The sequence below is a fragment of the Leuciscus leuciscus genome (genome assembly GCF_965113295.1).
Source record: "Leuciscus leuciscus genome assembly, chromosome: 13".
Taxonomy (NCBI): Eukaryota; Metazoa; Chordata; class Actinopteri; order Cypriniformes; family Leuciscidae; genus Leuciscus; species Leuciscus leuciscus.
The window spans coordinates 27,049,902-27,077,842 of NC_138737.1; the positions used below are offsets into that span (position 1 = coordinate 27,049,902).

The 27,941-nt window shown below is 38.3% G+C and overlaps 1 protein-coding gene across 8 annotated transcripts; it reads right to left on the reverse strand.

Annotated features, from left to right (window-relative positions):
- Positions 1–493: 493 nt before the first annotated feature.
- ubap2b (ubiquitin associated protein 2b) lies at positions 494–27,855 on the reverse strand. 8 transcript variants are annotated; one of them, XM_082188532.1, is made up of 27 exons: positions 27,761–27,855; positions 26,609–26,746; positions 25,339–25,416; positions 23,080–23,190; positions 22,695–22,839; positions 22,462–22,539; positions 20,026–20,086; positions 19,838–19,914; positions 19,454–19,506; positions 19,303–19,373; positions 17,526–17,712; positions 16,918–17,122; positions 16,486–16,721; positions 16,143–16,330; positions 11,435–11,579; positions 10,685–10,724; positions 10,455–10,575; positions 10,306–10,363; positions 9,937–10,120; positions 9,618–9,709; positions 9,412–9,462; positions 8,890–8,971; positions 8,428–8,781; positions 6,591–6,689; positions 5,792–5,853; positions 2,163–2,351; positions 494–1,152 (listed from the first exon to the last, which is right to left on the reverse strand). In XM_082188532.1, the coding sequence occupies exons 2-27, from the start codon at positions 26,702–26,704 to the stop codon at positions 1,072–1,074; spliced, it is 3,144 nt and encodes a 1,047-aa protein (XP_082044658.1). In that variant the 5' UTR covers positions 26,705–26,746; positions 27,761–27,855; the 3' UTR covers positions 494–1,071. The 8 variants fall into 8 exon arrangements, with proteins under 8 accessions (XP_082044658.1, XP_082044664.1, XP_082044663.1 ...); XM_082188538.1 differs by having other exon boundaries at positions 8,890–8,965; positions 19,838–19,911; positions 27,795–27,838; XM_082188537.1 differs by having other exon boundaries at positions 19,838–19,911; positions 27,795–27,838.
- Between the last annotated feature and the right edge of the window lie 86 nt (positions 27,856–27,941).

The following is a 27,941-nucleotide window of genomic DNA, read 5'->3' on the forward strand; positions in this document are numbered from 1 at the left end:
AAGCAGTCTCTTACCCACAGAAAATACTAGATTCAGCAAGTAAAAAAAAAACATTCTGAATTACAGAAATAGAATAATTTATACCTTTTTTAAAAGTGGTAGTCACTTATCTGATGACTACATACATATTCAAAACTACATTAAAAACAAAGTGAAATAATTTTCAAGTGTCCGATGACAAATTAAACCACTATAACACTAAAAAAGTGATTTTCTTCAGGAAAAATATTCTGTAACATTTGTTACTAAAGAATTGGCTAAAATTATTTCAATGTACGTAATTACAAAATTATCAAGTCAATATTGAGAAAATCAGGCAAGTTCAAATTTGCTATCAAGCAGCATTTTTCATGTGTGTTTTCTAATGTAAACTATTTTCAACTGTTTAATTGTTCAAATTAACCAATTCTAATCTTTTAGTAAAATAATGTAAAAGATTTGAAGATTTAAGATGCATCCCAGATCAATAAAAAAAAGACTAAGAACACCGGTGAATAGCTCAGAACCTTTATTCAGAGGGCAACAAGAGTAAAATATAAAATTTATGGGCTGTTTTTCCTTTGTCAGGCGACAGAAATGAATTTCCGAACCATTGTACGGGAGAACAATCCCTAGAGGAAAGGACTCGAGTGGTTTGCAAGATGTCTGAATGGATGAAACCCCCACAGTTCACTCTCCTCCGCCATCAGTGCTCTAGTTCTCATCGCAATGTCTCCAAGTTTCTCAATGCTTTTCCTTTTAATTTTTCGCTACATCTCTGCAGTTTTTAAAAAGTAAACAAACAAAAGTCCTTCAAAAAAATAAAATGGAGCGACCACATCTCATGTTCGGCTTCTTAACATTTACAGTATATATAAATACTTACATAAATATCTTACATGGAAAAACCTAATTCAGAGAAGGAAAAAACAAAAATGGGAAAAAAGCAGAGGAGAACTTTGGAGGAGGGGGATGGGGGAGAACTGATACAGTGTGTGTGTGTGTGTGTGTGTGTGTGTATTTCATGTTAGAGTCAGGACAGTGCAGACACAGATCTGGGCGTTTAGATCAGTAACAGTATAAACGGAGCACTCAGTTGGCCCAGTAAGGAGAGCTGCTGTAGTTGGACTTGCCCTGACTCTTCTGCATGCTGTTGGACTGACTGCGTTGCCCCTGCAGAAGACAAAAAGAAAGACAAAAAACATTAACACTTAAAATCATATTTGATATGCACATTTCTAAGGCAACTAAATGATCAAGATGATCACAACTTTACTGGAAAAACTTGTACACTATCTTCTAACATGCCCTCTCTCTTCTGATTGATAGTTTATACTTTTTAGCCAGTAAATTGTAAAAACGTCCCTCTTCAGGAAGGGGTATACGTGTTTTTTTTTTGGCTGTGAAATCTTTAGGCAAGGCAAGTTTATTTATAAAGCACATTTCATACACTATGGCAATTCAAAGGTTGACAAATTTAACGTAAAGTATACGCAAGAATAACTCTTATACTGATAGAAATGACAAGATGAACATTTACTAGACTGAAGCAACTTCGGTTTACTTGCATTTTTGTTTTTAAATGATGTATGGATAATCGAGTATTAAATATGATGCATCAAGCTTTTGAGGAATGTTTATTTGAACATGTCTCAGTCGTCATAGAATTCCAATGCATTATATATTGCATTATATATACAGAACTTTGATCATAAAACTAAACGTTTAAATCTCATATTACTAAGACATATTATTGGGAAATATAGAGTGAATACTGATATTTATATGCAAGTCGTCTGTTATACTTGTATAAAGATCTCACTGATTTATACAAGCTATAAGAATTTCATCTCACTTTTTGGCCACAAATACCAGCAACTGCACCAGACTGTATATTTTTGCTCAGTTTGGGCCTCTGAATAAAACTGAGGTGCTTTTCCCGGAGTATGAGCATAATATTTTCACTTTATCATACTATATGAGCCATAAAAGCCTGATGTATCAACATAAAAATAAAAAAAATACGAAACTACGTTTTTTATTTTGTCTAATGGGTCAAACGATTGCATAAAAAAATAAAACAAAAACAATTTGGACTATTACTTTATATCTTGGGGGTTGAGACGCATACCCGAGATAAAACATTAAAAACGTTTTTTTGGGAGCATGTTTAGATGATGTACCTGTGTGTCTTGAGCCATGTGGTGGTGCAGTAACTGTGAGGGGGGCTGCTGATGGGGCAGTATATGAAGGAAGGGTGCGGGGGCATATCCAGGGGCACCTGTGGGGTTCAGCGGGCCGCTTCCTCCCAGAGCCGAGGGCAGGCTGAACGCAGGCCCGGCTGCTGTAGGGAAACCCTGCTTGTCAAATGTCTAGAGGGGTCAGAGAAAAGAGATGAATGGCTTTGAAAGGACTCATTGGGTTATTCATTTAAAAAAAGTTATTAAAAAAAATCATGTTAAATGTTATTCATGTGAAATATTAAAACAAATAAAATGAACTCCCCACCAGCATTTTTGATTATTTTCACCATTTTCATTGCCCCCAGAATATTTTGTTGTATGAATATCTGAACAAGCAATATATCAAAAGAACAGAGCCTCTGCTTTTTAAACAACAAAAAAAGCTGCTTTACTCTAGCTGAATGCACTTTTTGTTATCAACACTTGAAAAGCTTGTCAAAGACTATATCCAGATCGGATTCTGTACGATGATCAAAACATTTATGGAGTAAATCGAGTCCACCAACACCCCCAAAGCTTGCACGGTCCTATAGCTCGTCCTGGGGCGACATTTCATTCAGTAACATTAGGCAGTTTTGATTTATATGTGATTTAATGTTGATGATTGCATTATTTTACGCATTCTATCACTTGTTTCTGCATCTTCCTCTCACATATTTTGATCAGGTGATCAAAGTTATAGGTACCATATAAGTATTTATTTTAAAAAGGGCAGGGGACTGAAGGCAAAATATGTGAAAAAAGAAAAAAACATTTATCAAATCTCAAATATTTAGAGGTCAACTAATAATTTGATTTTATTGGCAGCTAAATAATAAATGTAAAAGTTTAAGAACAGATCAAAGTTAAGAGGGAACAAAGACCATTTAAGCTCTGTGGTTTACAAACATTTGGAAAAACCAGTCAGAGTTAGTCATAAGCTGTCGTTTCACTGTCTGACTTCTGGAAAAGGCTGTCGCAATGCATGTCATAGTCATGATGAACTTTCAATGTGATCGTAATGCCACCACAAATATGGTGTCTTTAATGATTTGACTTACTGACCATGACCACCCAAACTGAAATCCAATATATTCAATCATGTGTGCTTCATTTGTTCTGTTTTCCTGTTAAAGGTGCAGTTAGCGATTTCTGAGACACCCCTACTCAAATGAAACGCACCCCTCCTCCCTTCATTGTTCCACCCCAATATAATGAACATGCTATGCAACACAGGCAACCACTAACAGCTGTGCATCAGACATCTCACATAAGGATGAATAAGCTGTGATTCAACAACAACGTATCTTCGCTTTGTGAAACAGCAAAATCAAGGTTACTCATGTATCGAGCAGAAACAAAGCAACCTCTGTGACTGTTTTCAGGTCTTCCCGCTCTCTAACGTTTCCCCAGCGCTGGAAAGCGTCTCCGATATCAAGTAGCTCTTGTAGGGATGGGACGATATGAAAATTTCATATCACGATTAAAGTGACCAAAATTATCGTGATTATCAATATTATCACGGTTTTGTTAAAACGAGATGAAAGTGTTAAAAAAGAACTGATGCTCACACTAAAAACAGTTTCATATTTGAAAATCAACAAACAACAAATAAAACAGCTCTATGCACTTTTTTAAGCAAGATTATATTCTGTGGCATTTCCTTCCTTACAATGACCGTCGTCAATAGCAACGCATTATAACCAAGCGGCAACATTCTAATCTGAAAAATGAAGCCTACCCGGAAGTGCGAAAAACTGCAATACATCGAAAATGGAATTCCGAGTGGAATTCCTGAAATTTGACGTCTCGGCCATGATCTGACACAACACATCATACCTGTAACTTATCCTTTCTGAACATTTGTATTGAAATATGGCGCCGCCCATACCCCCCATAAACGGCCTCAAAACCGTTCTTCTGAAGTCTATGGGTGACGTCACAGACGCTTTGTCCATATTTTTTACAGTCTATGATTATAACACAGCGCACATCCATTTATCGCAACAGACGCGCACGCGCTCTCTCGTTTCATTCAAATACAACTTGCCGTCTTGCGTCTCCGTTCTTGGGCGATTGTTTTGTACGCTGTACAAAATGGATTTATAAACAGGTAAGATTTAAAACATTAATCTCAATTCAATATGTCCCCGTAATTGTGTGGTAAAAAACAAAAACAAAAAAAAACGGTGTAATAAGTGTACAATGATAGTCTTGTTTGAACTTGTTTGTTCGTCTTTGGCTCAAAGCCACTTGCTGCGAACTTTTCTTCGCGGAAGCTTCAGCTTTCAAGTGAGTGAGAGAAAATATTTCAACTCAAAACAACATTTTGTGCCCAATTATTTCCCAGACGTAGTTTTTGGTAAGTTAACTTGCCTTGCGTTCGCTATAAACAGTGGGTGATGGTCACACAAGAGGCCTCGGCAGATTTGAAGTGTTTCCCCCCATATTGTAGTGACCATCCTAGATTAAGTTTCACTCAGGACTTTTGTAAAAGCCAAAATATGACCACACCTCAAATTTGGTCCTCTTAAAACGCTGAAAAATCTCCTGAGTACGGTCACTGCCTTTCGCCATTCCTTCTCGAATAAAAAAAAAAAACAACGCTGCGCCTGCGTCAGACTGATGCTGGCTGGACAGGATTTACAGTGAGTTATTAAAATCGCGATAATCAAACACGGTTTTAATGATAATAAAATTTTGAACGATAATACTAACCGTCAGTACATTTTATCGTGGTTTATAGTGAAACCGGTAATCGTCCCATCCCTTAGCTCTTGCCTGATCGTAACCCTTCTTTCAAAATTATATTCTTTGACCTTTTCCTCAATCTCAGCCATCTCTCTTTCTACAAATGTCCCGCTCGCTCACTCTCTCCTCCCCCATCATGAGTGGATACAAGAGTGTTTTGGTGCTTCATGGATCAGTCCGATGCAGTTTTTTTCTCTTATTTACACAGCCAGGACTATGTACACACTTTTTTTTCAGCAAACAAAAACAAAAGACATCTAACAAATATTAACAAAATTGTCCCCGCGTCTCTGAATCACTTACTGCAACTTTAATTGGCTTTGGTTGACATTACAACTATGTGCACATGAAAGCACCATGTGTTATGAACCTCACATGGGAAGTAGTCAGCCAATCATAAGCAAGCTCATTTACAGACAGAAGTCTTAAAGATACAGCATTAACAAAAAAGTTTAACCCATCTTATTTTTAGCATAAGAGCGGCTGCGCCATTTTTACCTTGAATGTGCGAGGCTTCCAGTGTCAAGTTGTTTTAGTTGCACAAAAACAGCCCATTACGCTGCTTAATGTTGCAAACTACTATGTTACATTTTAATTCATTTTAAATCACAGACACACTGGTTTTTAGCACTAGTTTTACCATTTACATGTAGTAAATGTTAGCAGCTACTGAATTAGAAGTCTTTATATGAAGAGACACTGAGAGCGTGGAAAATGATCACTGAAAACTAAAATGATGACTGTTTTGGTGCAAGAAGCCTAACACAAGTATGTCAAAGTAAAAACAATTATTTATTTTTTTACTCAGGTGTTTTTCCAAGCAGAAATGTGAACCTCACCTGAGTCTTGCCGTACACTGTTCCAGTGAGGTCTGAACTCGCAGATCCAGACAGTCCTGGTGCTAAGAAAAGGTTTGAAATATGAGAAAGAAAACATTATATATGACTGTTTATTCAATACAGCAAGCAATGCATAGTTGTTACAATCTGTTTAGTAAGATTTATAGAGTGCTGCAGTGCTTTTTTCTAAGCCAACATGGAAGTTAGCATCACTCAGGTTCTGTCGACAAAAGTGTGATACAAACACAAAAAGGCTGTAAAGCCAGATTAGCAAGTAGATAAGTTTTACTGCGTGGCATAATGACGTTTAATGTGCATTTAATTACACATAGCCTACATCAGTGGTTCCCAAATTCCAGTCCAGGGTGGCGACAGTTAACAAGTCAAGTTTTTATTTAACGGGTTAAATAAGATAAAAAGACACTGGCACATTACGTTTATTTTCATATTACACATCGTAACACATTTATCGTTAAGTTTAGGGCTTTCAAATTAGATTAAGTGAAATTTATAATATTTATATGGTTCCATTATACACAAGTATTTTAAATGTTATTTACAGAAGTATATTATGGCATCAAACCGATGCGCAATGACTCATTTCATTAACGTTTAAACAGAAATTTGGCAACCGACTAGTCTAACCCACATTGTTTGGAGAATAACATTGGGCATGATGTGGAATCATTTAGTAAATTATGAATTAAAATGCACTTAATTTTTTTATTTTCTCTATACAGTCAAAATAACTGTTAGTTGCAGCCATAAAACAAATCAATATTGTGAGAGCGAGATCTACCTTTTCCCACGCTGTTGCTGACTCCTTTGGCCTGGGAGCTTCCTCCATATCCTCCTTTCCCATAATCTCCAGCATGAGCCTGGGACAACTCATCAAAAGCTTAGGAGAAAATAAAGAGATTTCAAAACAAGTGCATTTTCCAGCCAAACATTAACATTGGGACCCTTAAAGGCCTGGATTGAAGCAAATTTACTTTACATTTTAACATGATTTCTTAAAGTAAATAAAAAACATCAAAATTGATACTTTTGAGAAATGTTTATCTGTACATCATCATTGCTGCATTTTATATATTTTGCCCCCCTAATAAAAACTACAGCTTTGATCATACAACTAAGCATTTCAATATCTTGCCAAGACATTTTTTGAAGATATAGACAACTGATATGTATATGCATTTTACACAAGTAGTCAACTATATGGTTATCAGAATAAGTTTATAAGGTCAAAAAGCTAGCTAGCTTACTTATAGATCATCTAAATATCAGCAACTGCACCAAATTGCACACTTATGCTCAGTTTGGGGCCTCTGAATAAAAATGAAGGGTTTTTCCCTCCTCCAGTATGAACTCCATATTCTTCTATAAAGGGCTGTCACTAACGTTAATTTTTGTGATTATTATTTGATTATTTTAAGTGAACAATAGCCTTTAAAATGACTTAAAATACATATATAATAATGAGGTTCAAATAAAGTATTACAAGCAAGTAACCACATGGTTTTATTGAACACTGATAAAATACATAAGTTTAATTTATAATTATGTATTAAATTGTATTATAACAAATGCCTGCAGAGGGCGCCTGATGAATGGCCTGATGATTGTTACTCTTTACAGCATGATCAAATCATGTGTGTGTGTTGAGCCAGCAAGTGTGTGAGGGGACTGTGTGGTAGAGCGAGGGAGAAGTGAGAGAGTGACGGTGATTAGCTTTGGAGCGAGTAGCGACTCTAGAGTCATATTGAGAGAAACTCAAAGTGTCTCCCCTGTTCTTTCTGACCACTGTGGGAAATCTGTAGCATGAAAAGTTAACCCTCTCCAAGCGACGTGTATTTTCGAGAGGTGCATGTCGGACGGGACGCATCAAACAAAATATCGCATAATTATCGCGAGACTTTCGATATAATATTGGGCAACGTGATATATGGCGATAACGATATTGAGTCGATATATCGTGCACCCCTAATTGATGTATTCTCCTGTTGCAGTAGGTTTGTAATTGATTTACGTTACCAATCTGGTGAAACTGTGCACGTTGCGTTTATAAGCAAACCGAGCTGCTGAGCTCCACGCATGTAAACACTTCGCAATGGAATATAAAGCGCGTCAAAAATATGCATTTACCAAATGCACTTTATTAGATATACCCAAACAAACAGCACATGCAGAGACTGAGTTAACTCTGAAACTCACAGCGCATATTTATTTTAATTGAAAAAGCCTATGATCTCACAATAGCACTACTCTACAATTTTTTAATGGTTTTAATATATCATGCAGCCTTAGGAAATGGTCTAATAATGCGTTTCGTAGAATCTTGTCCATGGAACGCACTACTTTCAGTATTTTGCTGGTTAATCGACGCAGGTAAATTGCAATTGAGGATATTTTTATCAAGTACTCAAAATTAATTGAGGAATCGTGACAGCCCTACTTCTATATCATACCGCATCAGCCATAAAAACCTGATGTATCAAATATTATACTCAACAAAAATCACTAACTTTTAAATATTTTTACATTTAGTCATGAGGTTCAAACTGTTCAATTACAAAAATTAGATTTTCCGTATTTCATGTGCCAGGCTTTGCAGGGCTAAAATGACTAACACTTACTTGGGCCATATGTGTGCTGGCTGTATCCAGCCTGGTGCTGGTACTGGCTGGACGGGCCCATATTGTGTTGCTTAGTGGATGCTTGGGGCATGAAGACAGTGGGGCCGTACTGGAAGGCACTGGGCACTCCTGGCATCCCGGGGTAGTAGGGCAGGCTGGTGTAGCCGTAACCTGGAGGCAGAGGGGGGTTGAGGAAGGCCTGGGTCTGACCCTGCTGGGGTTGACCTGGGTTCTGCGGTCCTTGATTTTGAGGGGGAACAGCACTCTGTTGAGACTGTGAAGGTGGCACAGATGAGAGACTGTTGGCAGGGGCTGGGGAGTTTGAGTCGCTGCGGCCAAATTTGGTGGGTTCACCTGTACAAGCAAGACAGAAAAGTGTTTTAGACTGACCAAGTATTGGAATGCAACAACTCGTAGTCCTATCTGCACTAGCATAAAACAATAACGGCGATCTCTGCTTACCCGAGTAGGGATTGCTTGCTAATCCTCCATCTCTGCCAGCTAGCGCTGTACCAGGGAAAGTCATGCCATAATAATCCTGCATCGAGAAGAGACCAAAAACAAATTGAATTCATCCCTGAGAAATAAAAACCTTAAAAGGACAGGTCATCTAAAAATAGCCATAATTTAGTAATTTTATCATATTTAAAGGGGTCATAATTAGGCTTGCTGCGTTACACAATTACATTACATTATCGTTTTGCTTTTTTACAGACATAAAAAACATTTAGTTCAGTTGGACAACATGTGCTACAATTATAAACTGATCCTGAGTGTCATTGATAAATATCTCATCTTGAAAAATGTCCTGCCTCTCCCTGTACACAAAGTACGAGTGATCGCAAATTTGAAAGTTAGTTAAAAATTGCCCAAATAGTGAAGCCCTACTTAGCAGTTTATTTTGGGGCAAACTTCTTTTAATAGAAGAAAACGGAGCATTGAGTGAAGTGCTGTGACAGAAACAGTGGAGTATGAAATTGTTACCATGGGCAGACGGGACTGCATCATCTGTAGATCTTCATATCCATAGATCGGCTTTAGAGATGAGAAAGTACAGAAAGATCAGACACAGATCAATGCCATCAATGTGATGCAGTCAAGAACACTTGAACACTTCAACAAAGATAAGCATAACAAAAGTGTATATATATTTTTGCTTCCATCTGAGAGCAGATCAGCTATACACTAACCGGGTAAGCAGGAAGGAGGCCACCAGGACCCATGATATACTGACTGGCCAGCAGCGGCGGTATTCCTTGAGCCAGGTTAGGAGGCGCCTTACCTGATAATATTGAAAAAATTGGGGAAAACAAGATTTTCAGTTAAAACATACATTTTTATTATTACACCAACCACACACACACGATTTACAAAAAGACGTGAAATGCTGATAAATTCGTTTTTACATTTACTTTTTTTAAATAAAAAAAGGAGTTGCCAACAGCAATCAACCATAAAAATTCTGCTGTAACACTGATCATATGCAGTGAATGTTTTTGTGTGACTGACCGGAGGTGTTGGAGGGTGTGACGGTGTTCTGCAGAGGAGCAGAACGGACAGCAGAGGGAGCGGGTGGGCCGTTAGCCATGAGGTTCTGGGTTCCTGCGCTCAGGCCATTCATGTTGACCGACGCGCTGGACACAGAGCCAGAGTATGTGGTCAGGTTCACATTCACGTCAGCGCCCATTTGGTTCTGAAAGAAACATTTCAATTCATTTAACATTGATCCACAACACATCCACAATATAAATCCCCTCAAATATCACAGAAGCACATTGCTGAAATCAGGACAAATAAGGGAGAGAAGCTCTGGTAAAGAGGGGAATAAAGTGAGGAAACTAAAAAGTGGAAATGGGAGGAGTCTCAAAAGAAACTTACGCTCAGAGAAGAGCTGGTGGGCGCAGAAGATCCGAGAGAGTTAACGCTGCTCACGTGACTGAGAAAACAAGCAACCACAAGACCATAAGGAGACTGATTTCCTCTCGTGAATATTTAATAATGCTGAAATTCTCATGATGCGATAGTACCTGCTAAGTGATGAAAGAGCTGTGCTGAGGACAGGCGGTGCTGTTGAAGAGGAGGAAGATGACAAGCCGTTTTCAGTGTGCAGGGCTGTGGATATGGGCTGAGGGGTGCTGGACGGAGCAGCTGCAGATATATCAGGACAAAAATGTCAATTGTGGCTAATGCCACAAATTCACATGGCAAAGAAATAACAGGTAAAAATGGAAAATCTTCTAATACAGAACTCAGTTACCTTCCTGTGCACTAGACGTCCTCATTTCACTGAATCCATTCTGTGGGGAAACCAATAAACAGATTCAGCTATAAGCTAAACTAACATTTCACTGTTTGTATGCCATTATACAAGAGAAAAACAAAGGTATTACTATTAATAAATTACAAATAAAAGGTTAAATCATACTATAAGTGAAGTGTGGTGAAAAGTATTGAAAAGGATAGTGAAAAGAGAATTAAGTTCTATCCTCATGTTACAAACCTGTATGACTTCTTTCAGCAGAACATACAATTATATTTTGATACATGTTGGCAACCAAACAACATTGGTTCCTATTGACTTTCACTGTATGAAAAATAAAAATAAATAATTTTTTTACCTTCCACAAAAAAAATCTAACTTTTTTTTTAAAGTCATACAGGTTTGTAATACATTTTTGGGTGAACAATTTCTTTAAGTGCATTTAATAGATTTTTCTTTGTTTGGGTGAATTTGTTTGATACCAGAATTTGGTTTGTATGTATGATGCAATTTTCTAAACTTAAATTCCAATCTGCATAGAAACTGGGACTCAACCTGTGGACTCAATTGGTTTGACCAATGAAACACACAAAATCTATAAAAGATTATAAGAACCATGTATATAATCAATCCAGCTCTGGTTTCTGGATAGTTCAGTGCAAGCCATCTAATTAAAAGTACGGTCACAGTTCATAAACCAGTGAATGTGCCTTAAAAGTGAAAAGATGAAAAGCGTTTTGGTCATACACTGAGAGGGGTGTTGGCGGATGACTCCACTCTGTTGGCTGAGGAGGGAGCCAAAACAGAAGGAGCAGTAGTGCTCGGTAAACCCAGAGAGGCAGATGGGTAACTGGACTCCATTACTGCTGGAGGCAAGCCACCAAGAGACTCACTAAAAGGAAAAAGAGAAAAAAGATAACTTGATTAGCACTGCTTTTAAGTCACTTGTTTGTGGAATGTACTGGGTTAAAATCACTGAGATCTAAATAGAGAACTGGTTTGCTCATTACATCACAAAAAGTGAAGCCACCATGCCGCCATATTGGAATTCCCTAGATAAATTATATGATTTTACTGAGAATACATTGACTAACGAGACTGTTTTTATATCTGAAGTCTCCCTGTACATTCGCAAATGTCCCAAGCATGTAAATGGTTATTTGTTTAAAGTCGGGAAGTGCTCCTGCTTATCAAAAAGTTGAACATCAGCTCAGCGGGCGGATGAGACACTTCAGCATGTATTACAAATGTCAAAGTGCACATTCTGAAATCGGAATATAGATTTATGCCTTGTAACCGGAAATCGCCTTGTACTGATGCAGTTATGTATTATTGTTACAGTATTGTTTTTATTCATACCGTAGGCTAACTGCAAATGTTTAAACAATTTCATTAACAGCATGCATTTCTAAGCAGTTAATGATTTAAATTAATTCTATACAATAACTATAAACTATTCAACAAATAATTAATATTGTATAGGCTATTATGCTACTAAACACAGATGTGTTCATGTTTAATATTTCATCCATAATTATGTACATAAAGAAATACTCGTGTTAGGTCGGTTACCTGTGTCAGAAGTGTGCAGTAGACACATACGTTAACAATTTAAATATATGACTTATCCTCTCTGAAAAGACAATAAAATACAGATATTATCTAAAGTAACAAAGGTGCAGTCTGTAAGAATGACAACTAGTGGTCGAAATAGGTACTGCAGTCCAATTTAAAATATCGGCGCCGCATCAAGACTCGACAGTGCTCACACGGGTTGCACGTTTGAGCACATGCAACAGGAACGAGTGCCATTGACAATGAAAATTGGCAACGTGTAGTATCACAGACCAAAACAAAAACAAACATTCCAGCCTGGAAATGCACATTTCAAAGTAAAATAACTGCCTGTAGAAGTATTTTTCAGAGAAACGAGTATGTGAACTTATTCCTCAATATATGCAAACATATTATGGTATTTTTAAGCTTTAGTAGAGTGAAAAAGTTACACACAGCACCTTTAATGTACATATATCGTAAAACTAATCCTGTGATACTGAGATGCTGCAAATCGGGTGATTTTAGGTCAATGTTTTGGCTGTGAGTCAATGATGACCTGTCGGTAGGGAATAGCAAGATGGCGCTTGAACACTTCTGGTGGCTTCACAGCCTGTCTGCAGTTTAGAACGCAATGAGCAATCCAGTCATACAGATCAGTGGTTTTAATTGACTTTGTGGCCATGTTGATTTCCAGTCAAACATTTGCAAAATATGGAAGAATCACTTACAGATAGTGTGTAAGGTCTAATTCACCCAAAAAAGTGAAATTCACCAAAATTCTGTCATTTACTCACCCTTATGTCATTCCAAACCTATGAATTTTGCTCATCTTCAAAACACATGAAGATATTTTTTATGAAACCTGGGAGATGTCACTCCATTGGAAGTCCATTCCACCAAAACCTTTAAGCTTCAAAGAGTTCATAAAGACACTAAGCCATATGAACGGAGTCGGTTAATCAGAGTCTCATGAATGGCTGTTATTAACATATCAACACTGATCAATGCACATACAATGAGCTTCCGTTGACCATATTTGACGTGCTCTACCATACTTGCCTGACATGCAAAAATAAACCTCATTGGTTCTCACGTCAAGCAAGCATGTTGAACCTTATTTACCATATTTGATGAGCTCCATGTATGTGCATTGAACAATGTTTATGTGGGAATAAAACCCTAAATTAAATCAGTTCATCAAAGAGATTGGGATCAGAAGTAGGGGTAAAAAAAAATTCATTTTCAGTCACAAACAAGTTACATTTTGACTGTGCTCTCTGCAGATGTTCATTTACTTTTTTTGTATAAGCTTTTTTTGATTGTGGTATACAGCAACAATTTCAAGTCAAAAGTCTTTTAATCTCTTTATTATTTGTGTATAAGAGCAGCTTTGTATGTTACTAATTATTCAGAATATGCATAATTCCACAAGCATTATTTTTGTATGACAGCTGCTGGTACATCATTCTATATTTTTGTATGAAAGCTGTCTGTGATTTTGCTAAAGCAAAATGTTTTTGTTTTTGTCTGAAGGATTATATTGCTCATAACAAGAGGATGATGGATAGAAGTCTATTATTTTATGTTAGAGATTCAGAATATGCTGTAAGTTTGTATTCATTTACTACAAGTATACTTACAGTTGACTTGCCAAATCACTTCCATTTGTTTTATTAATAAAATATATTGGAAGTCAATTATTTATGGGTCATTATAAATCGTTTGCTTTAAATGTACCAAGTAGTCACACACACACACACACACACAAAAAAAAGATGCATCGATAATCGTTTTAGCATCGCAGGAATCGTGATGTGCCTAGAGATTCCCTGCCCGAATCAGAAGACTCTGATTAAACTGCTTGATTCATGTGCATTTATAAACTTTTTGTACCGTCTTGAAGAGTACTGGTCGAATGGGACAGAAATCTCTCAGGTTTCACTAAAATATTTGAAAAAAAGTTTGCTTCAAAGATGAACTAAAGTCTTATGTGTTTGGGGCTACGTCTACACTAACCCAGATATATTTGAAAATGCGTATTTTTCTCTACGTTTTGACCTACTATCCACACTGAGACACTGTTTTTGTCCTACAAAAACAGAGGTATTTGAAGACACTCTCCCAAGTGGATATATTTGAAAGCCATTTATGCATTGTGTCGTCGAATGTGGAAACTAGGGCTGCACCGATATGAATTTTGGTCGATAAAGCAAGCCGACAATTCTTTATTTTTGAAAGCCAATAACCAGTGTTGGGTAAAATTACTTTAAAAGTAGCTTTGTTGTGGATGTGCTTATGTGTCTTGTATTACCTCCAACTTATTGCCATTTAAAATTCCACAATTTAGGCGAAAAGTAAATTAATGCCTGGTGGAAAAAAACACATGTCAAAGCTTCTTACAATTTACACATACGCAGTACAGGGATGTTTTTAGACAATTTCAGTGTGGATGAGCAACTTTTCAGGCATGAAAACAGGTCAGGGGTAAAAAAGGTGAGAAGGATGCGGCAGCAAAAAATCCAATCCAATCAACATATATATATATATATATAGTGCTTTTTAATGTTAAATTCATCAATCTGGTGAAAATTGAACAAAGAAAAATTATTTTAGTTACAGTGTCTGTCTACATTACTACTACATAATAATAGTTATAATATTAATCCCATGATAGTAATAGCCATATATTGTAAAACAAATGCACTGAAAAATAAAGGAAACTTTCATAATTAGTTTTGTACTAATTTATATACTTGAAAGAGTATATTTCTATACTTTAAAGGTGTGATTGGGCTAGCCCAGTGTCAATCAAGAAAATAACCAAATGGGCCGCTGATCTACGTGTTTCATGGGGTGTCAAAAAAAAAAAAAAAACTAACGCTGACTTTTTATTGACCAATGCATTACACACTAAATACGCACTAACCCAGCGCCGCCAATTAAGCAAAACAAAACGAATGGGCCGCCGATGTACAAGTTTTATGGGCCGTTAAGACAAAAAACGAAGCAAAAAAGTATGAGATATATCGGCCCAAAAAGCACGTCGGCCCACCGGGAATCTCCCGGTAGTCCCGATGGCATTAGCCTACATGCCTGGACGTCACCTGTAGCCTTTCACCATCCACTTATTTAGCTGCTGTTGCATCAATTGACATGCCATCTCCTTTCCTCTCTTTCTTTTTCTATGTTTAGCCCCCGACAGCTTTTTTGCATTATCCATCTTTTTCGACGACAACTCACTAACGTTACTCGTTCCTGCTCGCTCAGCACTCACGGCGCCCGCGCCCACTCGCGATATTATCCCGCCCTCTTCTAAAAATAATGACATTGGCAACATCGCTGTCTGTATCTGACAGGACAGTTAACATTGCAAGAAAACTTACCTCAGGCTTGCTTTCCGACGTGCGGTTCTTTGTTCGGCAGTGTGTCATCAGACTCGCGGTGTTAAAGACTTTGAAAACAATTCTGCCCTACTCTGACTCGGATTGGCTGTCAGGTTTCGGCATTAGGAATGATGATTGGTTTTTTAAAGCTGCTAAGTTTATGGTAACTATAGAGATATAGCGGGTAAATGTTGGCCACGACCACGACCCCCCCTCCCACCCCATAAATATTTTCTCATCGGATCTGCACAAATCACGTAGGTGACCCATTTTGGTTTTAAAACGGCGAATTTCGCCGAAAGGTGAGGAGTTTTCATGCCTGAACTTTTGGAAAATGCTTAAAGTAGCGTGGCGAAGATTTTTTTTAAACGTAAACACTTTTCAAAAGCATCTGGTTTAGTGTAGTTGCAGCCTGGAACAAAATGAGGGTGAGAAGATGACAGTTTTCATTTTTGGGTGAAATATCCCTTGTAAACATGCTAATTAGGAGGTGTCACACAGGTGGTCAGACAGACCTGACGGTGGTGGGCTTGGAGTACAAGCTGCACTGGGTCTGAGGTGCAGCCGCAGGTTCCTGATAGCTACTTTCTGATTGGTCGAGATTCTCCACAGTGGATTCAGATCCAAAATCGAGCGCGCCGAACTGCACGTTCAGCCCGGACACGTCAGCAGAGCCTGGCATCTCTACTGCCGAAGAGGGGATCTGGCAACACAACATGAAAAGCCATTAAACTATTTGAATGAGGTAAATTCTTTAAAAAACTTTAATGGCTGTCAAATTGAATTGCTAATGTTAACATTAATGTTACAAGGAGCACACACACAATACTATGGGTGCTACGGGTTTACTTTTGTTACCTTAGATGGAGGGGGCACTCTCCGTCTTTGTGGTCTGAAGTTTCGGGGTTGTGGCGGCTCTGCAGTGATAACGACAGGCTCACAGAAGGGTTTCAGTGTTGGAGAAGGCTCATCATATGGGGGAAGTGGGACGGGGTCTCGGGCCTGAGCCGGCAGGTCCGACTGGAGTGCTGCATTTTGATGCTGGGTCAGATGACTGAGGATGGGAGATGGGTCGGGTTGGGCCTTGAGGTCCACTTAAGACAAAAGATGTGGTCAGTCTTTGTTTTTTGTTTTCAAACTTTCGTAGAGAATTTGTGCTCATAATATTAGAGTGTGTTAAGGGTGTATAAAACTACAAAACTATATCGACTGCAATGGTCAATGGCATTCAGTTGCATGTGTACATGTAATCAGCCATTACATAGTATAAACAGTATGCACAATACTCACGGTGAGCTGCTGTAACAGGGGTCTCCTTGGGTTCATTCAATGTCATGGGTGTGGATTCAATAGGCATCGGAGCAGTGGATTCAACAGATGCAGTGCCATTGCTCAGGGGCCCTGAAATCTGATTGGACAGAGGGGCGATTCGGGGTGTGCTGATTGGCTCAGTTTTCTGCACATCACTGTGGGGAAGCCTGGATCCCGGCATGGTCTAGAAGGAAAAAGAAAGGTGTTGTCATGATACCGAAATTTCAGTAGTCAAAACCAATGTCAGTAAAATTTCAGTTATCAATACCAATTTTGATACCAAAGCAAAAACTATGCCATTCAATATACATTGTTTTACTAAGTTTGGGACTTTTAAGTTTCGTCATTGTACCAAAGCACTGGTCCTTTTAGACATTTCTTATTACAAAAATTGTAAAGAAAATGCTATGTAATAGTGGACACTATGTATAGGCACAATATCAGTTATGAGGAATTTTTTTGACCAAGCCCACACTTTTGAATTGTAGTGGATCTTGTAGGAATAATTGCTAAAATAGCCAGAAAAATCTTATAAATCTGTGGTAAAGGTGCAGAGTCAAGTGCTGTATGTGTGCCCGTGTTCTCACCGATGCAGCATGTGCATAAGTGCCAGCAGCAGCAGAAGCGTAGCTGTGTGTATGCGCTCGGGTGGAGTACTGCTGGGAGTTGGTGAACACCAGGCTCTGAGTGAGCGTATCAAGGGATGATGGCTCCAATCCGACCAGCTCTGAGTCGCCGTCAGCCACCTTAGGCAACAGAGAGCTGAGATCCATCCTGATGAGCAGAGACAAACATTCAGACAACTACAAAAAAAGGCAATTTTTTGTGATGCGTTTTTCTTCGGTTCTGATGCTTCCACAACACAGGAAGAGAGGATATTCTAGGGGACTCCACCTATATACGTCTACTCATCTGTCACGCTTGCTTAGTTGTAAGGATGTGTGCTTCATTTTATTTTAATCGCAAAACATAAGTCGTAAATTCACGAGACAGGGAGGGGAATCATACCTGAATGCTTGCCAAATATTTTAGAGAACACAGGTAGAGAGATATGGGTCTAAACTTGCTGCTCTTAACTGCTTGTTGAACTTAATACAGAGATGTTTAAGCACTAGACAAACCACTCTTTATCATGTAGTGATTTAGTGGTCAAGGCAAAAGAAACAGTCAGCATCTTTGGTCAGAAACTCTTCAAATGAAATATATATAAAATGATACCGAGCCAACAAGAGTACAAACAAGTTGTATAGGTAATGACAAATGTGACTGACAGAGTAAGAAGTAATTCCATTGTAATCCTAGGTGTGCTACTTAAATTGATAAAAGTACTATATATTAAATATTAGGACACACCCCTTGAGATGAATCATCTCGTTTTCGAGGGGGTCCATCGATATCAATATACTACTTCAAAATGTGTACAAATCTCTTTTCAAACTGACAAATAAAGATGCATTTTGTTAAATAATTCAGATGTGCAGTTAAATGTAATAAGCTGCTCATTTTTAAACATTCTCTTTAAAACGTACATATAGCTTTTCTTTATCAATTTGCATTTTTTTTTTTTTATAACACCACTCACTTAAGCTGCTCCCATGTTTGACCTGGCCAATGACTTTTTTTTTAAGGGATAGTTCCCCCAAAAATGAAAATTCTGTAATTAATGACTCACCCTAATGTCATTCCAAACCCGTAAGATGAAGGTCTTACGGGTTTGGAATGACATTAGGGTGAGTCATTAAGTTCACATCTTCGGAACACAAATGAACATATTTTGATGAAATTCGAGAGCTTCAGAATACTTTCTGAAGTATACTATAGCTTTAATTTAGTTGTTCAAAATTAAAAATGAAATGAGTCAATACACCAATCCTTCTTCCAAAATATATTTTTGTCTTGCCCTGATTGACTATATTGACTATTATAAGTTTTTATATTTTAGACCTAGCGGGATGGTTTTTGCAGGAAATCATGAAATAGAGAAAAGTTATGGGTTGTTAGAGCTATGCTGGAATTAATTTAAGGAAGTAACATCTATTAATGGGTATAGCTATATACAGTAACGTATTCATCTTAAGATATTTTCCATCTAAACTGGTTATATCTCTTAAGCCTAGTAGTGAATGTTTTGTGAGTAGTAGGATAATCTCTCATAGCTAGAGGGCCAAAAGTTAGTGTTCCTTTAGACAAATAAAATGAGCATTTGTCAATTTGAAGAGGGATTTTAAGCTAAAAAATTCAAATTTGAATATGAATAATTGAATTTGTTTGAACTTAAGTAATTTTTATTTTTAAGTGGCACTCCTAGGCCTCCACACATCTGAGCTCTGTGCTGGAAAGTGCTAAAGCACAGGAAGCACTCACCCCTGTCCAGGCTGCATGGGGTTCTTGGAGCCAAGAGCATAGGAAGCAGTGAACACTTTGGTCTCAGACAGCTGATAAATGGAGAAGTGAGCGTTACACATTGACATCACGATCAAGTTTTCCAGTTTCATTTTAACATGAGATCACTCACATCTTCATTCCAGTCTTCGGCTGCCCAATCTTCCAGATTGTCCTTCCAGGCTCCTGACAGGACAGCAGAGTTTAGAGATTTTTTTTTTTTTTTTTACAGAGGGTTAAATTATATAAAACTCAGAAAACCCTGTTTTATTGTTTGTTCATTTAGCTTTTTGGTTTGATGACTTGCGCTACATAAATCTGATATGAGATCAGCATTCTGATTTTCAATCAATACAGAGCATGTGGTCTGAAATCAATACCACTAAAAACAGTCTCAACTGACGTCAATGCTATTCTGAAAATGGCTTCAGATATGATTAAGTGAAAAGCATTAGAGAACCAATTTCCGCTCTATTAAAGATAGTGTCCAGAATCCAGAACAATAAACTGCACTCACCTGCTCCTTCAGTAGTCTCACTTCCAGGATCCCCTGCCTCAGCAGAGCCGGTGCAGTCAGCAGGGTTAAACGTCCTACTAGTCAAAGACAAGCAAACGAAGGAGGGAGAGTGAGAATGACCAAGAATGGGCACAGGTGTTGTGTGATTATTATTTTTTTGGTTTTAAAAAACAAGTGTGAACGCTCACCCCATTCCCTGAGAGAACCTGCTCATTCCAGCTCCTCTGCCTCTTCCTCGGCCTCCTACACCTGACATGACACATCAGTATGAATACTAATTAGAATGAGTGAAAATATAGTAAAAATGTAAAAAATAAAAAAAATCAATAAAAAATTGCCAATGTTGTCATTTACTTGCCCTTATGTCTTTCCAAGCAAGTGTGACAAATTGTCATTGGTTCTTGTGTACATTTATAAATAGTTTTTTTTCCTCCTGTGCCTCAAAGACATCTACATTCAAACATTCAGATATGATTGGCTAACCACCTTGCAAATAAAATGAGGTCATTTAAGAGACATGACAGCCCCTTCTAATGACTCTTTCCAATCTTTTTCTTGCTCCCTCCCTTATCTTCCCCTCTCGAGTTGCAGCTGCTTTAAACAACGCTCCGTCACATGAAGTGCCCTACAAACGTTGCTCAGAGTGACACAAATAGCAACACAGGAACAAGCCCCATCCTGCCCAGTCTAAGATACCAGAATGCATACCGTAGACACGTTCTGTCCAAATATCATACAAATATTACACTGTAGACAATTAAATATAATAGATTTTCTATTAAGGTTCTCTGTTGAGAAAAATCATTACATTTGGACATTCTCATGGTGAGAAACTGCTGAGAAGTCAAAAATATATATAATTTTACATCTTTCTTTTTTGACAAGCAATAACTCAGGAAGGAAATAAGGTATAAGGACAATTTTTGGTCATGTGAGCTGCATCTGGATAAAATGTTGTGGTAATACCATAAAGTAATCAAAAGTTATATTATTTGGAAGTACGGTAGCCTTTTTGTTTAGCCCTTGACACCCAGAAGGCTTTTTTTAAATTGTTTCTTCGGGAGGAATATCTTGTGATCGAAGCAATGGATTATGCTGATTTTGGACTAATTTGGACTAAACGCCACGTGAAAGCTACAACTGATTTTAGTTTATGGCTGTGGGGTTTTATAGCCTGGTTGACACCAGACCCTTCTCAGTCGTAACAGAGTGGGTCTGGGGAAGCTTTATTCACATCCCATTTCCAAAGGGGCGTCGCTCAAATGCCTCTAGGCACAACTGGATAGACCTAAAACCAATCAGAGCGATCGTCATCGTGTAAAGCCCGCCTCAACGTTTGTGATTGGTGCCAAGATTTGGAAAGATTGGAAGTGGGCTTGGATGGGCTCTTGGCCAGACTGACTTGCAGAGCAAATCTAAATTTGCCGGAAGTTCGTCTGGGTTTTCCAAGGCTAGGGGTTTGTGAGAATGAGGAAATTTTCACAAATAAGTGATGTGACAATGAGGAAATTTTCCCACCGGTTAATCGAAGTGTGACAACACTGGTAATACTGTTATCACCGGAGGTGGGGGAGTCGCTAATTCGAAAGCAAAATGTGCACGGCCGCTCAAGCATTCACAACGGTGCTGGAGCAGAGCAAGTGTTTTCAACTAATTCCTATGGAAGTTCGAAAGAACCTGAAACGCTCAGTCTGCTACACGTCTTTCAAATTAGTGCTAATTCGGGGAGGCAATTGCTTGAATTGTGGGTTCATTATTATTCTTAATAAAAAACACAACTAAAAAACAACTAATCATTTGCAGGTTCCGTATTAGTATTAGGTTTAAATCCAAAATATTGCGCTTTGAATCCAAATCTTCCACCATCAGTCAGTCAGCTAGTGACTCTCGTGATTAATGAAAACTGACTCCTGTTGCTGATCTGTGCAGCGAACCTCGTTCGGCTCACGCTGCATTGAGCAGACACATTCAGTTTTTAACTGTAGTGTCTGTTCTCTAACTAAACTAAATTATTTTTATTACCATCAAAAAAATCAAAAAGACGGTGGGGGGTGGTGCCACGGTGGGCAAGTGATGAACACCGGTAACACAGACTATCGCAGCAAGCCTAGTTTAAACATGCAGAAAATGATAATTGGGAATGAGGAACCTGGAGGATTTTTCTGAAGAACAGTGCTCAGGACAAACAAGATGAACAACTATCACAAAACCTGTTGTTAATCATCCCGGTAACGTGCAATATTGAGACTCAAGGATATGTAAACTTTAGAACTGGTTCATGTGTGTAAATTCAGTTATTTTGTCTTGTGCACAAAATAAAGTCAACATCAGTTATGTGAAGCCACTTACTCAGCAAAGTACTAAAAACATGAATTTATGATCCCTCTTATTTTCTTAATATAATTAACATCTTGCATATTCTTCAAGGGGTATATAAACTTATGAGCAGAACTGTACTGTCTTACTGACCACAAACTTTTGAAGAGTAGTGTACGTTATACTTCTAGTTTTCAAATGATATTTGAGTGATACTTTTTATGCAACTAATCAACTTAAAAACCACTTCAGGGGGCAGCACAGTGTAAGTGAGCAGTAATGTCTTGGAGTGAGTATAATGCTCTGACCTCTCCCTCTTCCTCTTCGCCCACGGTCTCCTCCTCTCTCTCCTGGAGCTGAATCAAACCCGTTCTCTTCCAACCGCCCTTAAAACAACGACAGAGAACGAAATGCTCATACAGCTGATATCTAAATCACCAAAACAACATCATGCAAGCCATTAGATACTCTGCCTCAGGCAAAAACACAAATCTATACATGCATGTCAGGATATGTACACACTAATCGCACAGAAACACACCTTCCTGGTTGCGGCTGGCCCCTCGGCCACGTCTGTTTGGACCCGCGCGGCCTCTGCTTTCCCTTTCTCCTCTCTTCTCTCTGCTCTCCGGTGCACTCCCTTCTTTTCCAACACTTTTCTTCTTGCCAACCGTCTCCCATGAGTCCTGTGCAAACAAATTAGCACAGCGTGAGAATATTTCAAAACATAATCCGTACATGGATTTATTAACCTCATATCTGTTTATTAAAGATCTGTTGCAGTTTAAATCACTAGTATGGCAGGCTAGTAAAGTTGGAAAAAAATCCATTACATTATTTAAATTCAGTGTAGTTTTTCTGGTATGATTAATACTTTTACAAAATACAGTGAATCAGAAACGAGTAAAACAGGATGAAGTGTGCACCTTGACAGTGACCTCCTCCAGGAGGAAGTTGATAGCCCTGTTGATGTCTCCATTGCAGTCGTGAAGGGCCACCATACACTCATCCTGATTTTTGCCTGTAACCTCCATGAGCTAGGACACAAACAAAACCAAATGCAATCAAATTCTTGTAAATAAAACAACTATAAAGGGAACCAAGGATGGGAATCAGGTAAATCAAGCATAAGGATTTTTTATTATTATTCAAGTAGTCTACCATTCATTACAATAAAACTCTGAATGTGCATCTCTGAGCCAGGAATTATACCGATAAAACGGGTACCGGTAAAGATAAATAATTTTTACGGACTCATTAAAAGGAACTGCCTCAAAGAGTTATTTTTTATTGCAAATTGGATTACACTGATCAAAGTTGAAGTGCGCAATCAGCATGGGCATTGCAACAGAAAAGGAAAAAGGTTTTAATTTATCTTTGAATTATTTTTGAAAAGCCCAGTCTCTCGTGACATTCGATTCAAAATGTAGGGCCCTGTGAAATCGGTTTTATTTTCCCCAAAAGCTGTGTTCTCCATTAACATTTTTCTGGATTCAGTTTAAATGGTTTAATTACATTTTAATAATCAAAAACAAGATTTTGGTCATATCGCCCACCGCCAAAATTGAATTAAAGAAACTTTGAATAATGGTTTATTCAACCATTGAATTTAAATAAGTTAACAATAATGAAGTATTTTATTTTTTCAGAAATTCTGTGTTTTTTTCTGTATTCTATGTTTTATAATTAAATTAAATTTATCAAAAAATAGTGGTTATCAAATGAACACTTAAAACTTAATTTAATTCATATTTTAAGATAACTAATTAAATTGGAAAAATTCCTTTCATTTTTGGCAAACAAAGTGCTACACAACAGAGGATTACAAAAATTAGAGATGAGACATGAGAAATATATCTATAGAAAGCTTGGAATGTCTACTAAACCAATTCAATTCAAAAACAAATACTCTGATTATGTAAACCTTATAAAAGGTGCATTTCTCTCTCATCGTCAACATCTTAGCAGCTGACACTGACTCTGGGGGCTTTCACACAGGGCAAGTGTTTGCATTCATCTTGCATCATCACAAACATGCACTACAAACTTTTTTTTATTATTAATTTGGTGCTATTAAGTGCAGCTGAGTAAACTACACTTGGGTTAACTGTATGTGTTGCATGAAGGCGGCTTTCTGCTGCTTGCAAACAGACTCTTTTGAGGGGACAGTTGCCATTAATTTGCCTCCCTGATTGCACTCACTATGCGCGAATACGCAAATACTCAGATCACAGATTCTACTTTTTGGAAGTATGAACAACATAAGAATTTTCACCGGAAAATGTCGTCTGAACAAGTACGTAACATCCACTTTTGTTCTGACCAAATAAGGGGAAAAAAGCATTGCAGTAAATCGCGCTGATTAAATCTAACGTTCGCTTATCATATCACGTCAAACCGTGCAAATTATACTTTGTTCTCAAATTGTTAATGTTAACAACATCAGCATTGCGTGACTACATTTAATGCCCTTCCGAGATTTATCATTGTTTTCTCATGGGCCGGTTGCAGTCTCTTTTTTTCTGTAGCCACTTCGAAGTCTTTTGCATTTCACAACGGGTGAATCTCCAGTTTTCACTGGTGATTGTCGTTTGAACCTTTCTGGATCCGCCATCAAATTGATACGTTTAATTATATCAAGTGCTGTGAGAAAAGGCTATAAATCACCACCAACATCCTCATGCAATATAGCCTACTAGCCGAGACTCCTTCTTAATGTGTACAGATGTGACGTAATGACGCAAAGACATGCTCGAATTTCCCGCGGAAATCCACCAGTACCACTGGAATTAAAAACATTATTAACAAGCTTAACTTTTAGAATCGAGTTTCTTTTAGCTATAATTATTTATAAGTCAAAGGCAAGCAGATCGTTTTGAACACTGGCTGGTTATGTACTTGCTAAAATTTATTTTGGATAATTTTTAACCCAAAAAAGTTACGGACTGCAGCTTTAAGTAATTAAATTGTTATAACGTTATTAGTCAACTAATGGCTTAAATTAACGACTAGTCGACTAGAAAAATCTTGTCACGCCGGGCAGCCCTAGATTTTTTTTACCATAGGGCTGCTCATTCCAACTGTGTAGGAAATATCAGTGTATTTTGGTACAGTGTTGAAAGAATAGACAAGAAACATAAACAAAAGAAAATTCTGGCCACAATTTTCCTTCTGATGTTGCTCACCTGCTGGACTTTGCCCTCAAAATCTGCATCGTTTTTGTCGTAAATCATCTGGGCGAGTCGGATCTGTTCCGCTGTGGCCTAGAGATAGATGACATTCATAATCAAAACACAGAGTCATAGGTAGGAACTCCGTTCATTATAGCCGCGTTTCCACCGCAGGAACTTTCCCCAGGAACTAGGAACTTTGGGCTGGTACTCGATGTGTTTACACCGCAGGAACCAGGGTCTAAATGAAGTTCCGGGTAAATATTTCCCCCTCCGATAGTCCCTGCTCATGAGGTAGTACTTTTTCAAAGTTCAGGAACTTTCAGGGGTGGGACTTGTGCGCTGCACAAGCTGATTGGTTGTGTTCACGCCGCATTTTGGTTGGATGACACCACGCAGCATTTATTTATTTTTAACCTCCCTTTTTAAAAAATCTATTGCGGTTCGTGTCGTGGCTTCATGCAGTAAGAGATGTCTGTCTGCAAATATGGAATTTAATAAAAAAAAACTGGTGGACTGGCGACGAGTTTCAGGCTTTATTAAGGGTATTTGTGGAAGAGGAAACTTTCTGCGCGTTCGTCCCAGCCATCTCACGGTCAATGTCTGCAATAGCTGATAACATACAAATTTTATATCTAACGTTAGCATTACGAGCTTACTGAACACGCTTTATCAGTGCTCGTCTCTTTTCTGCCACAGCTTTTATTATTAAGTCATTATGTTTACACATTGTCATCTATTGCAAGGCACTCCAAACCATGTTACAAATTTACTATAACAGGATTGAAATAGCGCTTTGAGGTTAGTAACAAACAACTATTTACAAGACTGTCACTATTTATGATTGATAGACGGGGTTCAGGCTTTTTTTTAAGCGTATTTGCGAAAGAGGAAATTTTTGCGCGTTCGTCCCAGGCGTCTCACAATAACTGATAACATACGTTGTCTAATTTTATACGCATACGAGCTTTCTGAACACGCTTTAGTATCAGTGCTCGTCTATTTTGTTTTGTTAATTACCTCGTTAGTAAACCAATACATAACTGCAGCACAGTTTGAATCTCCTCCATACTTAAATGTGGCGCTCAAAACTGATTACTGTCCGTCGCAGACTGGGAGGAGCAGTTGCGCGCAGTTTACCTTCCCGGTACTTTAGACTGCGGTGTAAACGCAGAAAGCAACCGGTCTGGGGCAAAAAAAGTTCCTGGGACAAATTGTTCCGGGTAATGTCGGTGGAAAAGCGGCTTATGTCAAACCTCACTGATGGAGTGTGTGTGTTGCTCACCTGTATCTGTTTCTGTGGCTGTGAGGTGTGTGTGGTTTGTTGTAGGGCTCTGTCCCGATTGCCCCTGGCAGCATCAGTGACCACTGAAGTCATCATAAACAGTATATACAAAATAATGTATGTACAAAATAGAAAATTCTGGAGGAGAGGAGGAAACGGAGACAGAATATTACACACACAAGATTATTAAAAAAAAAAGTATTCCCAAGATGTTTGTGTAAGAAAAGGTTAGTGACAGGTGCAGCGGGCCTGTGGCTAGTTTAACTCTTAGCTCTGTGCTTCCCATGTAAGACTATCACTCCCCTATCTGTCCAGCACTTAAATATAGCCATGCAAACATAGTCTGGACTGGTGTCCACTTACACACCCACCTAAACCCCACTCCTGAAAAAATAAAACACGCCTGCAACAACATATAAACAGCACATCAATCTTAAAGGGACAGTTCACCTAAAACTAAAAGTCAGCCATAAGGGTTTGAAACAATATAACGTTATAAAAAAAAAATGTAATATTGTTGTGGGTTTATCTCTTTAACAAGGACTGGATTTCAAAACCTACCGAGTCGCCTACTTAGATCGCATACTTCGGAAAACCGAACGCGCAGTTCGGACAAAAACGCAGTCTAGATAACATTAGGGGGATTGATGAGATTAGAACGAAATCATCTTTGCTAATGGCCGACTAAAATTAATCGCGGTAACGGTTTATAACCGTCGCGATCATCATGTATAATTAACCTTCACGACGGACTAAAACAACACAGATTGGACCAGCAACCGTGAAATGGCCCTTAGTAACAGACACACGAACTCATGCGAGTGATCATATTATTTGAGTAACTTTATGTGTTCGCTCAATTAAAAGCCACAATTGCGTCATGTTAACAGTCAGTTTGGCTACGGTTAGAATAGACGGGATTTTAAAAACAAGTAGATGCTAACAGGCTCGGCTAACTGTTTGGGCTGCACCACGCCGCGCCGCTGCTAATGCTACGAACAACCGACAACAAACGTCAGCTTATCTGCCACTAATAATGAGGCCAAATCAAGTAATGTAAACCCGTAATCACTGGCAAGATAAAAACATATGCTCTTTTTACAAGTCGACGGTAATGGGTTTGCTTTCGCTTTTTCGGAACCACAGACATACCCTCTCCGCTCCCTCAAACGCTGTGTGTTTTTACCTGCCCACCGACCGCACGCGCTTCCCTACAAACAGCAGCGTGAAGCTCGCAACGAGGAACAAAGATGTTTTTCAATATAAAAGCCCAGACGACATTACTCAAATAAAAGTCCCAAGCCGTGCAGCATAGAATGACGGAATCCACAAG

Bases quoted from the DNA above. Each gene is read 5' to 3' on its own strand.
- ubap2b (XM_082188532.1), bottom strand. From the start codon at position 26,704: ATGATGACTTCAGTGGTCACTGATGCTGCCAGGGGCAATCGGGACAGA. The intron at 10,364-10,454 runs GTACTATCGCAT...TTGTTTTCTCAG, and splicing joins GCTCTTTCATCACTTAGCAG to TCACGTGAGCAGCGTTAACT. The intron at 10,121-10,305 runs GTAAGTTTCTTT...TGTTTCTTTCAG, and splicing joins CCACCAGCTCTTCTCTGAGC to AACCAAATGGGCGCTGACGT.